Below are 17,055 nucleotides of genomic sequence, written 5' to 3'. Positions count from 1 at the left end.
GTAGCTTTTAGAAGGAAGGAGGCCATGGATAACAAATATAATAATATAAGATTCCCACAGTCGCGGTGCCTGGATCTATGAGTAAGTGTCCGTGGTCTATCGTGCTTAATTATAGATTTCCTTTAAGAGAGTGGTCAGAGTGCGTCTGAAGTCAGGGTTAGCAACATACAAACAATGTCAGGAAAAAGGCAATAGGTTGAGGCAGGCAACTTGGGATCAGAAGCCAGAACCAAGTCAGGGTTGTTTACAGAGAATTACTGGTCAGAAGAGTAGTCACAGTGCAAGCCAAGGGTCAAACACTTACGATACGATACTGTATCGTAAAACAGGGCAAAAAACACATATTAGGGACCTTTGCTCAGGCACTAGGGCACGCCGCTGCACCTACTATAGTGTAATACATGCCGCAGACAAAAGCTGTATGTAGTGCGTTATCAAGCCAAGCCTCTACATATAAACAAGAGCTGGAAAGGCGCCGCACTGGAGGCAAGGACCTAGGTGTTAGCATTAGTTCTCTAGTAAAAAATACATAAATAAATGTTCGACCATAGACAACCCTATTTAGAACAATAAAAATATAAATAAATAAAAACATGGGAATGGGTGCAAAAAAATTATTATATTCCAGGTAAGGAAGATATGGGATGTTTGGACAGAAAGGTCACTATTTATAGAACAAGTAGGAAAGAAAATCTACCAAAATAAAAAATTTTTAAACCTCACACGACTCAAAAATTGTCCACTGCAAACAAAAAGTGGTAATATGGTGTAAATATGACATCATTTTATTATATTATCCAATTATTCCTTTTATACAATGAGCAGTAACATGTTGAGGTCTGAAAGTATTTTTAAAGGGGTTTTCCCACAAAGACCAGTTAGTCTTTATCCATGGGATAAGGCCTAACTTGCTGATCAGTGCTGAGACCCCCACAGGTAGCGAAAACACAGTTCCTCAGACTAATGGAACAGGCAACCGCACATGACCGTTCTGCTCCATTAATCTCTATGGAGTTGACAGAGATCGCCGAGTGCCGCGCTCACCGATTTCCGTCACCTCTATAGAGATTAATGGAGCAGAACAGTTATGTGCGGCCGTCTGCTCCTTTACTCTCATGGAGCGACGAGAGGTTGGTCGGACCCCTCGTTTTCAGCACTGAGACCCCCACTGATCAGCAAGTTAGGCTCTATCCAAGGAATGGGGCCTAACTTGTCTTTGTGGGAAAATCTCTTTAAAGGAAAAAAAAAAAATAGCTGGAAAATTGGGATTCATGGCCATCTCTCTAGCGTCTCATACTTAGTGTTTCACATCATAATGCTGCAGTCTAGCAGTGATAACATGGAGACTTGTCTCCTATACCTGCACAACTTTCTCATGTGTGCGTTTCTGTATTTTTGAGTGTTAAAAAAAGTTTTCTCCTCATTCTATGTATAATTTATAGAATCCATCATTATATTAGAGTAAAAAATAAAGTCAATACTCACCTTTCCGACACTCCCCCCCCCCCCCCCACTGGTCCCCTTCTTACTTCCGTCAGGTCAGTGGGCGCTGGCCGTGCACACACTATGATGTAGGTAGTAATAAGAGGACCTGCACAGGTGTCAGAAAGGTCAGTATTGACTTTATTTTTTTATTTGCTGGGAAAACTGGGGGGCTAGCTATATACTGAGGGCTGGCTGGATATCTATGAGGGCTGCCTGGTTATACACTGGGAGGCATGGGTTGGCTATATACTGGGGGCAGGGGGCTGGCTAGCTATATATTGAGGGGCACGGGTTGGCACCAATGCATTTCCTACCCAAGGCTTATACTCTAGTTTAGGTATTTCCAGTTTTTTTGTGGTAAAATTAGTTACCTCGGCTTGTGTTCTCGTTGGCTTATACTCAAGTACCATATGGTAGCTTCTACAAACATGAAGAGGAAAAACAAAACTGAAACATACACTGGGCAAACTTGTCTTAATCCAGTTTTCCTGATCACTCTAGCAGGTAAATGTAGAAATTCCTTCCCCTCTGATCTGTAAAGGAGGAGCTTCACTACTGAGCAGAAGCAAGAAGTGCTCCTACATTGATCTCAACTAAAAGCCTACATCTTTTGATCAGGAATAGAACATACGACATAGGACATTCCAGAATTTCTTGATGTACACAAATTGTACATTGTTGACTGGCCACGGCAGTGAGGCATCACTGGTGCTCAGAACACCAGGTGGTTATTTATAACCCACCAGTAAGTGAGATGGGAAAAAAGTAGAAGGGGAGTTATGTTTTTTTTAATTTATACAACTTTCATCCACAATTCAACATTTAAGTGGAGTCGGAAACCTTTAATTCCTTAGACTAAGGATGAGCTGTGGGATCAAAAAGCCCTGAACCAACATCTACCCGTTTTGTATAAAGAAACCTGGTTTCTATGGTCTATCCCCTTTGATAGGGATTTAATATAAATCTAACTATAATTTTACAAATCTTTTGCAGTCTTGCCAAAGCTTAATATTATTACGAGTACACGTTGACAGCTGTATTTATCATTGGTAACAGTATATAACAATACAGGCAGCCGGAGTGGAATATTTTCTTTGATTAATGGCTTCCTTTTTTGACTTTGAGTATTTATGTTGTTTTTATTTGACCTTTTGTGTAACTGTGCTGTAACATGGACCATCTGCATGACATGGTTATATTGTGATTTTTAATTCTTTGTGTATTCGAGAGGCTGTAAAAGCTTGTGTATGTGAGTGCTGGGGTGGAGTGAACGCCTGGCGGAGAGCGAGTGGGTGCGAGGTCTACTCTTAAATTCAAAAAAAATAAAATTTTATCCCAATAGTGAAATAAATAGTGATGAATATGGGAATGGAGAAAGCTGTGTATTTCTTGTGTGTATTTGTTATATACAGGCGGTCCCCGGGTTACGTACAAGATAGGGTCTGTAGGTTTGTTCTTAAGTTGACTTTGTATGCAAGTCGGAACTGTATATTGTAGAATTGTAACTCCAGACAATTTTTTTTTGATCTGTGACAAATGGATTTTTAAAATGTTGGATTTTCATAAAAACCAGGATTAACAATAAAGCTTCATTACAGACACCTCTGATAACTGTTATCGCTGTTTATTGTAGCCAATGTAACTAGGGGTTGTCTGTAAGTCGGGTGTTCTTAAGTAGGGGACCGCCTGTATACCTAAAGTTTGTTTGAAACTGCTTGCTAGTAATGCAAGTATAAAAAAAAGTTCTAAGCTAAAGAAAAATTTTTCGGGCCACTAAAATGATAATAGTATAATATATAGATTATAGTTTATAGATTATAGTATTTTGCATAATAAACTGGTTAAAATAAAAGTTTGAAAAAGAATTTAGTTTGTAAAAAAGTTAGAATAACTACTTAAACTAGTTATTTTAACCTTTTTTTTTAATCTATTACAAGAAATTTAAGGGGTATTCCCCTTTAAGGGGTAGTCTATCAGTCCTGGTGTTTACATTTTGGTTGTCCCTGGATAAGACCATAAACTTCTGACTATAGTTGGCAGATTCCTCTGGCATGAATAGCATCTCTTGTACTGCAGGGGGAGGGGTAGGAGGCGGAGAGCAATACAGACACAGGCAGTAGAGGGGGAGCATATCAGAGCTGACTTTGTGTTTTATTGATTAGGTGAGATAGCAAAGCTGAGTGTATCATTGTGTGTTATATCCATCTCATCTCTGATCGGTCTCATCTCTCTTTTTCTAAGTGTCAGATACTAGCAGAATGTTCGGAAGCTAAATGAAAGTGTAGCTAAACCCATAATAATTGTCAGCACACAGCATCTCATAGCACAGAGGTATCAGGAAGAGTATACGCAGTTAGTAGCCGTCCACACAGCTCAATAACGAGTAAAGCCGCAGGTCGAGCATGCTACCTGCGGCTCCATTCAATAGAATGCACAGCTACATTCAGCACTCACAGACAGTGAAAAAGATTGGCGGACGTGGCTGCTGTGCTCAGCAACTTTCATAACCCCCATTCTATTCAATGGAGAAACAGGATGCAACTCAACCTGCCACTTCATTCAATATGAAAGTACCGTATATACTCGTATATAAGCAGAGTTTTTCAGCGCAAAAAATGTGCTGAAAATCCTCAACTCGGCTTATACACGAGTCAATAGTTAAAGTAAAAAAAAAAAGCTTACATACTCACCCTCCGGTGGCCCCGATGCGCAGCGCTGCTCCCCCGATGTCATCGCTGCTCCTCTTCTGGCTTCCCAGGTCCTCTTCTGTAATAGGCGGCCATGTTATCTGCCGGCAGGCGCATAGTATGAAGCGGCCGCTGCCGCCCTCATACTATACGCCTGCCGGCTGTGAGATAACATGGCCGCGTCCTGACGCCTGTTACAGAAGACAGAAGAGGAGCCGGAAAGCCAGAAGAGGAGCCGCGATGACATCGGGGCCACCAGAGAGTGAGTATGTAAGCTTTTTTTGTTTTTTAAGTGCGGGCTGGCTGTATACTTAAGGGGGCAGGCTGGGCCGGCTGTATATTACCGGGGGCTTGCTGGCTATATACTGGGGGGGGCTGTGACCAATGCATTTACCACCCTCGGCTTATACTCGAGTCAATAGGTTTTCCCAGTTTTTGGTGGTAAAATTGGGGGTCTCGGCTTATACTTGGGTCGGCTTATACTCGAGTATATATACGGTATATTTAGATTCCATTCTCATGATTGTGGAGTTCCCAATAGTTGGATCCTTTCTAATCGGATTATTATTCCCAATACTGTGGATAGCGGATAACGTACAACCTGCTTTGGATCTCAGCTCTAGCGTAGCTCTATTTTAATGGATTTTTGGAAGCTGTACTGTTTGCAGGGACTTTGCAATATTATGCCACATTGCAAGGTTCTAACACCTCATAAAAACATCTTATTATTCCGCTTGCCGGGTCTAATATCCTTACAGTCAAATTTTTGTAAAGTAAAAGAAAAAAGTTTGCTTACGCATTTCTTGTTGCAGTCTAAACATATTAAAACTAGACCAAAATCCTTTGTGCCAAAAAGCAAATGTTAATCCAAAAACACAATTACTGACTCCTATTGTTCCATATGACTCTGTAAATGTAATATTATATTTGTATATCTCCCCTATGATTTGTAAAACGCCACGGAATATGATGGCGCTATATAAGATTATTTTATTATATAACTACTATTTAGCGGCATAATATTCTACACCGCTTCACAGATCAATGAATGTGGTCTCTGCTCGCATGAGCTTACAGTCTTTTAGGAAGAATCAGTAACACATGAGGAAACCGTGCTTAAAGGGGTTGTCCAGGGGATGAAAAATAATGGCCACTTTCTTCGAAAAAACAGCAACCACACTTGACCATGGGTAGTTTGTGGTGTTTTTTTTTTTTTTTTCCATACAGCTCAGCTCCAATACCCACCCAAATCAGGGTCAGGTGAGCCGCTGTTTTTGGAAGCAGTTTGACATGTTTTTCATCCTCTGAACAACCCCTTTAAGGTTCAGCCAATATTTTATAGTTGATTCGTACTCTACACTAGAAAGCAATTCAAGACTAGCAGAATGGGATTCTATGTGATGCAAAACAACATGGTTATAAAAAAAAAAAAAAAAAAAAGAAAAAAGCACTAGATATACGTAACATGGTGGTATATGTTCGTGCCATGATAGTGCTCATTTAAGGATGTCCTCTCACAATTTAACCAATCTTAAATATTGTACATCACACAGGGGTAGGACACCGTCACAATTGTATTGTCTCTAGTGAACTATGACAGTTCAAAGAGAAACAAAAGCCAAAAAGGGTTCGGTGAAATAGTTAAAGACTCCAATTATCTTCCATCAACAAAGCCAATTTCAGGATAACCCCGCTGACACGGGGGATGCTCGGTCGGGACACTTCATGCTCATTAAACCACCACTGATCTAGTGACAAATTGCCTAAAGGTATGTGAAGGTCCTCTTCATCTTGTGAAGGCTCCAGAGGAAATGGGGCAAGAGGCAACAATTTATTTTACAGATGGGTGGACTGATGCTAGCAAATAAAACCCAAATCCAAGGCTTAAAAGGATAAAAATTTTAAAAACAGGACAAATCTTGGTTTCTCAATTTCGATGTTGTATTAAGAGAAGGCCCATAAGTACAATGCCAGGAAGTGAATGTCCACCCAATCATAAGATTCTGTTCACATATCTCTCAGGAGGATTCCCAACGTACAGGAGGTCTACCGGTGTACTGTGGATCTCTAACACTAGGCTGAAAAGCATCACATTTTATAGGAATAGCGGGGGATACTTTTGTTTTCTAACATCTCCTCCAGGTCGATAACCTAATGAAGCAACAAAAGCACCCAAAACTTCTGACTGACCCTGGCCAAGTTCCTGTAACATGGTGTTCAACCCATAACCTTCACTGGACTTCTCAGGTATGGTCCTTCCTCTTCATTAGTCACCACTCACATGGCCCGGCTGAGTCTACCCTCTGTAGGACACAGGCACAGCTCACGTCCATCATTAGAGAAAAGGTTCTGGTGACATAAAAGTCCATGTATGGACAGTTACATCGCTGGAGCCACCTGTGGTCTACGTTTCATCCCATATTTTTGAATTCATCTCCTTTAGGTTATAATAGTCTCTCGGGATAGAGATTTTTCTTCTTGGGGGAGATATATGGTTTCCGTCTGACCACTGAACTGTATGGACACGAGGTGCTGCTCTGTATATTTGCATGTTCCTTCAATAAAATGCCAAATTATAGCTATGCACATTCTTCTACTTACAGTGGTTCAATCAAAAACCAACAATTTGTTCTTCTTGTGCCACAAGAGGAGTTACCTGTTGGTTTCATAAAGCAACAAACAGGAACAAGAGATTGTCCATCATCAGCTCTTCCAGTCTTATAGGACTTGAGGAGTTCTCCTTCTAGACTCCGATAGAAAGCCTCCATCATATTTGAGGAGACATCTACTTTAGCACTATTGTGTCCTAGTACTTGAGGCCTACACAGAACATGGCTGGAGGCTATAGAATTTGTCCTTTAACAATTGTACTGTAGACAAATTATAACAGAATTATATTATTTTAACATTTCTGCATGGGATGTCTTCGTGCTTTATGTTTGGTGGGTGAGCGGCAGCGATAGACTCCTGTGATCACCTCAGAAGAGGAGGCAAACGCTGCACATGGTCTTCTCCACATCAGCGTATAAAGCTTTTGGCAGTGTTTAGCAGAGCTGTAAAGGCTTATCATGGAACTTATAAAAAGTAAGTCCACATTTTCTTTCAGAAAGTGGCTCGAGAGACAAATATTTAGTCAAAATACAGGCCTCCATGCCGATCTAAGATCAAAGAGTAACCCAATCTGTAGGGCTCAGCAGAGCCATTGGTGGCGCATTTCCAGACGGTTACAAATTATTTCTGAATACTCCAGCATGTCATCCTTCATTACACGCAGGGTGGGATGGTTCTCCTCGCAAATATTTCAACCATTCCAGTGTGATGGGCTTAACAGCATTAACCCAAGTCACCATGTGTCAAGACACATGTCCGGACTGCCGAGTAAACTTCTGATATGAGAAAAGTGCACAAACTAAGACGAGAATGTAACTATACAGGCAGTCCCTGGGTTACATACAAGATAGGGTCTGTAGGTTTGTTCTTAAGTTGAATTTGTATGTAAGTCGGAACTGTATATTTTATCATTGTAATCCCAGACAGAACTTTTTTTGGGCTCTGTGACAATTGGATTTTTAGAAATATTGGGTTGTCATAAGAATCAGGAATAACACTAAAGCTTCATTACTGACACCTGTGATAACTGTTACAGCTGATCATTGTAGCCTAGGGCTAAAGTACAATAAATTACCAATATCCAGAGGTCCGTTTGTAACTAGGGGTCGTATATAAGTCGAGTGTTCTTAAGTAGGGGACCGCCTGTATATAACAGCAGGAAATACTGTTTTAACAACCTTTTTGTTTTTTTTACTGCAGCTTATTAAGATCCAGAACATTCTAGTTTTTTCCTTTAGCTATGTCACCATTGACTATGGGATGACCACCCAAAATGTCAGGGGGTGGTCTTCTCAAATAAAAAGGTCAACATGCATAGAAGAAGGTGGAAATGAAAACATGTCACAGGAACTTGTCTTCTCATGGTCTGGTCAAAGAGTTGGTCTTGTGGTGAAGTTTCCTTGCATGTACATACAGATTACATGATGGGACATTAGACTTGAGGGTGTTTAATGGATAAAACTGATCTTGGTTTTGTCATGTTACATCTGGTCGAAGGGCAAAGAAAAATGTTGGATCAGTCTTATGATGTTCTTCTATGACCTGTATTGGGTCTATCAGGTTTCATTCTATCACATTGAGGGAGGGAATAGTACAGATACATAAATAGAGCCTCATTCAAACATACTGGGGCACATTTACTTACTCGGTCCAGTCGTCCCGCAGTGCGTTGTCTGACGCGGATTCGGGTCTGCAGGGATTCACTAAGGTCCGTGTGCCCGATATCCAGCAGGTGTCACTGCTACGCCAATGTCCGCCGGAGTTCACCTTCTTCTTACTGGTGCATGTAAGTGCTGATCTTGCGACACAAATTTTTTTAAATTCGCAGTTTTTCCGAATCCATCAGGTTGTCCGACACCCACGTCCCCGCCATTGCGCCAAAATCCGATCGCGTGCGCCAAAATCCCGGGGAAATTAGGAAGTCATCAGGACACCTGCGCGATTTGGACCCTTAGTAAACGAGCCCCACTGAACAATTATACTTCATGTGATCTGTGGACTTCAGTCAGATTCAAAAAAGACCTTCCTAAAATAGTTTTCATACAAAGATCATCCCTCTTTAGTTGGAAACCGTGTCCATTCTTTCACACACCCAGCTGATCCTGGCCTTCGGTTATACACTTGCCTCAGTGAGTTTGGTACACAGTGTGAAATTTTGGGTGGAGATCGCACCCCCTTCTAATTAACCAGGCCAATATAATGTGTGACACACCTACTTATTCTGATGTGGGTGTCTAAAGACGAGGGTCCTGCCCATTTCCAAGGATGTGATCAGCACATAAACACTTGGAGCTTGGAGGGTGTTGCAGATTTTCCAACTCTTGTAGGACTCTTATAGGATGTCTACCCCTTCTTCCGGAGTCTGACACAGGTATCGGGAGAGTTGACAAACGTAGGAATATTGGAATTTTAAACTAACCAAAGTAGCTAAAGCAAGAGCAGGAAACTATAGGGCAGGTTTGTGACACTGTAAAAGCAAACCAAGATTTGGTACCCACTGCACCCAATCACAGAACAGCTCTTATTTTTAAAGATCAGAATGTAAAATAACTGATGTCCCATGACAGGTTGCTTTGGGAAGTTTCTTCAGTCAAGTTCTTCATTAGGGTCCTCCAAACATGGATTATGGCTCTCCAGCAGCTGGACTATTTTAATGACACCACATGTTCTAAAATCAGCATAGGCACAGGGGTTGTCCATGAGACATTCATTTTAAGGTTTCCTACAATGGGCTGGGCAGAACAAAAATAATAAAAAATAAAGAATATAGATCTGGAATTGTATATCTAATTGTTTGGTACTCTAAGTTCTTATCCATAGAAACTTCCTTATATAGGTTCAGTTTCCCTATATGATCTATAGTCTTTGGTGATGTGATGCAGAGTAGCATCATTGGGTCTCCGGCTATGATATCATATCTCCACATCATGTGATCACAGGACAGGGAGGGAGCTGGTTACATTGTAATTGGCAGCCTCTTGCAGTCATGTGACCTGTGATGTCCAACCCAGATTAAAGGAGAGAAATTACATGAGGGAGGGGCTTCACTTGGGACAAAGAGCTATGGTCAAGTCCGGTGCAATCATGTACTATCAATGACTCGTCCCCTTGCAATCATGTGCCCCGACATGAATGGTAAGGGGGCTCGGGGCAATATTGGAGGCAGCAATAATTGAGAAATAGAGAGAGGTGACCATGTGGCGAGCAGTCCTTCCGACCACCCGGAGGGTCGGTTCCCTAAATATGCGGAGAACTAAGGAGGCACAAAGAGGGCACCTATGTTCAATCCTGAAGGGGTTTTCCCACGAAACAAGCTAGGCCCTATCCAAAGGAACAACAAGGGCTCCGACTGGGGTCCATCGGACCCCATTTACTCGTCATCTGTGGGGGTGTTATCACTGAAACCTCCATGTTAAGCCCTATCCACAGGGGATAGGTTTTCGTGAGAAGAGAGTTATTTTTTCCCATTTCCCTGAATAATCCCTTCAAATAAATTGAAAAATATTGAACTCGATAGTCCCATATAATAATAAAACACAGCTCAAGAAAGCATGTATGTAAACCGGATTGAGGGGTGGAGTGAGTGAAGATGGCACAGCTGTGATCACACTAATTTTTGAGTTATTTTTTCCACTTATCCTAATGATATCTTCAGTGTATTTTTTGCCATGTGCACAGATATGCCCCAAGAGTGGGACACGTTCACACTGACCACAGGAGGTCCTTTAAGACCATTTCTTCTGGTGAAGCACAGTATCCAGCACATTGGCTCCGGACGGTGTTAATAATTCCCTTATGGTACAGCCAGATCTCTCAGCACGTGATGTGATAACTTCCTCTCTCCGAGAGACCAGTAGCCTTGGAGTGACAAGTGATACGTGCCATTGAGACCTCCAGTGTTATTACTAGTAGTGAGAACCACAGTCTCCAAAAAGTAACATGGGTATATGTATACTGTTGATAAAGCCATAGGGGATAAGAAAACCCTACACATATAACCTGTAGATCATGTCAACGTTTCTACAAGGACTTCAGGTCAATGCGAACAATTCAGTCTGAAGCTCAAGAATATTATAGTTCCTGCTTACAGAGGTTTATATAGTCCGTATGATACTAAATAAACATTAAGATGTGGATAGTATTGGATTTGTAGATCTTAAACTGAGCTGCCAAAGACAAAGTATGACGGACTAAGATCAAAGTTTTCGGGTGGTGGGGAAATAATAACTTTTGTTCTATAATAGTAAATAGGTCAGTCTTAACCATGAGATCATCGAATGTCAAAATGGGAGTGTCTAATCTTTACTACGAATAGCGATAAGATGGGGGTGTGGTTAATAAAGGCTTAGGCTGATCTCTTGCAATATGTCTGATCATTATGTTCTACAGGTGGATACATAGGCAAAAATATGAAGTCTAGAAACAACTTTCTACCCTGTGTCCCATCAGAAAACACTAGGTCACCAGGTCTGTTCCACTAGGTTTGTATTCATCCGTCATGAAGCACGACTGGAGTTCCTCAACACAAAATGTCACATTACTCAAAAACAGAAAACGTACATACAAATGCACAAAATATAACAGTACCTCCAAGCTCTTTCACATTGAGAATGGCACTCTGGAATGGAACGGCTTTTATACTAAAACCTAGAACAAGAAAAGGACAATGAAGAGCAGATTAGTCTGACAGTATTTATGAGCATTTGTGTCATTTCCATTTTATTCCTATCCAAGTTAAAAGTGTGAATGAAGATGCAAGAACCAAGCACTTACAATACCAGGATACTTTCCATTCAGGAAGGGCCACAATATCGAAGTCATAAGTCATGAGTCCCAGAGTTGGGCATCAGGACCATCCTATATTGTACATATATAGTTAGGACATTCCATAAACATTAAAGGGCATCTACTACCAGGATAAAAGATTGTATGCAAATGAGCCGGAGGGGCTCCAGGCTCCATTAACACCTATGGAGCCTGGAGCCCCTCACTCTCATTCACATACAGTCCTTCATTCTGGTGGTAGATGCCCTTTAAAGATGGCCACCAAGAGATTACCAAATCTCCATCTCATCTCTCCAGTTGGATGCAGTGGTGAGAGTCTGAGAGGCGAGGCCCAGATCTATGAGACACGTATGACATATGTTATGAACTTTTCAGAAATGTCTATTATCCATGGTAGGTGATGAGTCGGTGAGGATCATACAATAATCCTAAAATGGTAGTCTGCTATTGACTGAAGGCAAGCTAAGACTTTACCTAAAATCTTTTTACCAAGTAAAATATATGGCTTAGTTAACAATCACAGAAAATGTGACGGCTCACCTATCCGGGATTGCCAGGAAACACTTTTATCAGCTGCTTGGATGCACGTGCAATACAATCCAAGTAAAAAGGTTTAGAGCCTACGCAAGTAGTCAATTCTTTCTGTATGTAGTAACTTTTATTCAAGCATCTTTTATCATCTACAGGATGCCTACAATATGCGGCTAGGTGCAGACACAGGTAAAATCTCCAAAGCATTTTGAGCACCATGTGTAAGAGTCGAAGTGCGTTGGACATTAATAAGAGCGCGGTTTAACACATGGTGTTTTAGGTGTGTCTGCAAGTAGCCCGCATATGGAACTCATCCTGTATATAAACATTGTAAAAAAAATTTTTAGAAGACGACAAAAACAACCCTATGGGGCACATTTACTTTCCTGGGTCCCTGCGCGATCCCCAGCGTTGTCCGCCAGAATCTTCATCTGCCGCGATTCATGAAGATTGTGCGCCCGAGTTCCTGCATGTGACGGTCCGCCGGAGTTCACCATCTTCATGTGAGTGCGTGGCTTGCATCACAAATTGCTTTGTTAAATCCCGCGCATAGTCCGAATCTATCGGATCGCCAAATGTGGCAAAATGTGATCGCGTGCGCCAAAAACCCTTTTTAAATGCGGCGCACATCGGAAATCGCCAGGTATTCCGACAATAGTGGGGACCCTTAGTAAATGAGCCCCTATGTTTGGTGTATGCAGCTGCAAGGCTCCCGAAATGGAGGCCTACAAGCAACATATGGCAGTATTTCCTAAAGGTTTCCATTTCAGATAGAGAAATATACATCATATACATCCAACAAATGGCTCAGTTGGAATATAGATTGGATATATGAATATGGATATAAAATTATGATATAATAGCCAGCCAGAGTGGTCACACGAAACTCCCCTTAGGGGCAGCTCCCTCGACTGGCCAGTTCTTCTGGTCTTAAGTACCCACGTCTACCAGGAGGGCAGGGGCCACAAGACTTACTTCAGCCAATTTGTGGCCCTCCCAGACCACTGGAAGTGTCCTGTGGTATGAGGAGGCCACGGTTTGGCAGAAGAAGGTCCCATAAGCCAACAGGTGCTTTATGTAAGGACTGGAACTGGCACAATGTGGGAATCGGGAGCTGAAGCACAGAAAGTAGTCTTTGTACTCCGGCTCCCAATGGGTCTTCCAGAATTTTTGAAAAATCCCTTTAAAAACTTTGGCAAGGGTTTATTCATATCACATTATTTTTGATTTGTGAGCCCAATGGATTGTTACACGGACCTTGGTGGGACTTAGGGCAATTTACATGGTTGCAGTGACATCTATTTTATTTCCCGCCATATGGAGGAAGACACAGACCTGCAGACAATTATCTCTGATGGCCTCACAATCCTTCTCCTCTTCAGACAAGCAGGGAATATAAATTACCGTAATCTGTTTGAAACTGAAAGTTCCACCAATTTTTTTTCCATATATTTTCTTATTTCTATATGTCATGTATATGGTATATATAATGTCTTTTAAAATAAAAACAAAAACAGTTTTCTAGATAACCCCCTTTAAATCAATTGCTAGTATCATATAAAAGATAAAGATTCATTAAAAAAAACAGTTTCCAACATGAAACATTTAATTTAAAGCTCAGTTATAATTACCTGTGGTAGGCACAATATTGTCTAGGCTCTCGCTGCACAGTTCTGTTAAAAGACTTGTCTTCCCAGATCCTGTGAGTCCTATACAAACAATATCATATTCAGGGCGCGGAGGTGGAGGACCCTTACAGCAGAGGGCTCGAAAACACTGCAAGGCAATCAGAAAAGACATGAGCAATCACACCGGCTTCATGTACAATATGATCTGCACGTGCGTCACGTCACAATATAAACTGCTCCGAGCGCAACATAAACAGAAATACAGGCAGCTGAAGTATCATGGAGAACTGAATTAAACCCCATCAGGATATATTACACACAATATAAGAACACAACCAAGGCCTTGACAATAAAATTATGATACATATGTTCTATATGAATGCCACAGGGTTTAGGCTTTCCGGCTAAATTTGACAGAATCCAACCTCACATAATGTCGATCTCATACAAATTTTACATATAAAGCTCAGGTGGGACAATACTAGGAACTCACTGGGGCACATTTACATACCCGGTCCTGTCGCGATCCGGATGGTCCGACGAAGATGAAGCCCGAGATGTTCACCTTCTTCTTCCTGGTGCATGTAAGTGCATTGTTTTGCGACACAATTTGAGATGTTAAATCCCACACGATGTCCTAATCCGCCGGATTGTCCGACGGCCCGCCTCCCCGATTTGTACCACATGAAAGCCGGCGCCGATGTGCCAAAATCTGATCGCGTGCGCCAAAAACCCCAATTAAATGAAGCGCAACACGGAAAAATTTGGGAAGCACGACAGTAATACGTTCCGGGGACCCTTAGAAAATGTGCCCCACTGTGTCTGAGGAATGTATCCGAATCTGCAGATTATTAGGATCTGTTCTGCTGATGTAGGATTTCTGCACTGGACGAGGACCTGTAAGAGCACTTTAATGCTTAACACACATGTTGTAAGTGTGGAGCTGCTCCTTCCATTCATCTACTACCGAGAGACAAGTGGGAACTGTATAAAACACACAACAAGCTGGAGTTCATTGGATCAGCCTGGACTCCTTTTATTGGTTTTCGGGGGAAGTATAATCCATTTGTGATCACAGTCAGCTTGACGCGAGGAGTTAGAAGTCTGATAGGAACGGAGCGAGGAAGAAATGGTCGGTCCTGCCAGCTAATTTTATAGCCCTTTGTGAACCTCTGCCTTATACAGCATCACACCTGTAACGTGACCGAAAATATTAAATACAGTAAATCCAGAAAGAACGGCAAACATGGAAGGACGATAAATATCCAGAAACATGAGAAGGGTCGGAAATTCTCCACAAATTTCCAGGGAGGAGATTTCCTTTAAAGACCACATTTGGAGCCTTGTGCTAAATTTTGTTCATCTTTATTGACACAATTTACTATAATTCCCCTCATAAACCCTGGTAAATACTACTTGGTCTGCACTGATGAGATTGGAAGGGAACATTAATAAGTTTTTTTTTTTATCACTTCAAAGCCATTTGCCCATGAGTGAGTTTGGTCCTTGAAAAAAACGCTCCATGCACTGGGGATCCTCCTTCACCGTGTAACACCCTGTGAAGCTTCAGCACAAAGTGGTAACAAAGGTTGATTTGTAGAAGGAAGTCGGCCATGGATAACACATATAAGATTACAGAATATAGAAAAAAGTGTGGGAGACAAAGAGAACAAGCTAGATATATGCATGTATAGTGTAGTATGTCTGAAAGACAACTGAAAGATGGAAACTTTTACAGGTTGTGAAGTTTTACAACCACATCAATGGCTCTATACAATATGGAAGCAGCCAGTTATTCACCCTGGTTCCGAAAAAGCATCGGGTCGGGTGTAGTAAATCCAGATACAGGTGTTAGCTTAAAACAAGCTTGATAAAAAAAAAAACACCTTACAGGAGCTCATCCAAACTGATATCCAATGTTTTTATTTAGACACGCTATCCATAAAAAAGGGAGTCTACGATCACATAGATTTCCCTATTAAAGGGGTTTGTGCGACATTAATAAAAACTTTACTGGTGGGCTGGGGCATCTTAAAAAACTAAACCCATACTTACTATACTCGGTCTAGGCTCCTAATGTTTGTTTACAGGAGCACGGCAGTGACAATTAATGGCGGCCTAGCACGCCCACCTGTCTCCTGTCCCAGGGCTGTAGCAGGCGTCGGGACAGAAGACTGGTAAATGTTGGCTGGCGTAAAGCCCCTGTAAACAAACAGGGACACGGCACCAGGTGCGCAGAGGGAGGCAAGTATAGGGTGTTTTTTAACAGCAAAATGTCTGAGGTAAAATGTCCAAAATGTCTGAGGTAAAACTGTTCTAGTTGCCCATGGAAACCAATCAGAGATCAGCTGTAATCTTATATACAGCTGTGCAAAAATGAAACTTTAGCTCTGAATGGTTGCAATGGGCAACTAGAGCAGTTTTGCTCTGGCACTTCTGATAAATCTCCCCCATGCGAGTGTGAGTTGGATGCATTATACTCGCTAGTGTGTAAGGGGCATAAAAGTAATTTGAAAGTCTGGGATTGCCTGTACTTAAATATGGTAATCCACTAAAAATATAGCGGGAGATTTACCAGACGTGTCTGAGGTAAAACTGTTCCAGTTGTCCATGGAGACCAATCAGAGCTCAGCTTAAATTTTATAAACAACTGTGGGAAAATGAAAACTGAGCTGAGATTGGTTGGCATGTGCAACTAGTACAGTTCTGCTCTCAGACACTTCTAATACATCTCTAAAGAAGCACCAGAAATATTCTCCAAGTAAAAAAAAAAACTAAATCACTTATTATTTTAAAAGAAACATATTTTTATCACCCCCCCCCCATTCCTCCACGTTTTATAGCTGAAAGATTATAAGTCCAAATTACGGCCGTAAACAAGAATGGAGTAGGTTTCATGTATTCCCTGCCTTCACGGTGCTAAAATCTGACTAGACTCTTCTCACACACTCGGTTTTTAAAAATCTGCACGGAGACAAGTCTGTAAACGAGAACATGATCAAAGTTGTTGAGGGTCAGACTTGGAAAAACAATGGTGCTAGCGCCTGTCAAAAGGTGATTCCCACCGCACAGAAAGCTTCCAATTACATGACGTTGCATGAAAACGCTATTTTATTTTCTCCAAAAAAGTTTCCTTGTCAGCTAATGAATGAATGTCTCTCGAATTTGAATAAAACGGGTTGTATTACCGAGGAGAAATTTTTGAAAACTTTTTTTTTTTTTTTGGAATTATGATTTTTTTTTTTACAATTTATTTTTCTTTTACAGCAGAAATCTGTGGCCATAAATCTTCATGTCAATGACAGGAAGGGGCTTGGGGTAGACTATTA

General features: G+C 41.4%; 1 protein-coding gene across 2 annotated transcripts in view; it reads right to left on the bottom strand.

Moving 5' to 3' along the window:
- Positions 1-17,055, bottom strand: part of ARL15 (ARF like GTPase 15) — a 149,409-nt gene that overhangs the window by 92,150 nt on the left and 40,204 nt on the right. For both annotated transcript variants that reach the window (XM_072113998.1, XM_072114007.1), the window contains 2 exons: positions 13,730-13,874; positions 11,370-11,429 (listed from right to left, as the gene is read on the bottom strand). In XM_072113998.1, coding sequence (XP_071970099.1) covers positions 11,370-11,429; positions 13,730-13,874 — 205 coding nt within the window. The remainder of the gene's footprint in view (positions 1-11,369; positions 11,430-13,729; positions 13,875-17,055) is intronic.

The sequence above is a fragment of the Engystomops pustulosus genome, chromosome 1 (assembly GCF_040894005.1).
Source record: "Engystomops pustulosus chromosome 1, aEngPut4.maternal, whole genome shotgun sequence".
Lineage (NCBI taxonomy): Eukaryota > Metazoa > Chordata > Amphibia > Anura > Leptodactylidae > Engystomops > Engystomops pustulosus.
The sequence above is the reverse complement of the archived record's forward strand: the minus strand, read 5'-3'. Positions and strand labels throughout refer to the sequence as shown.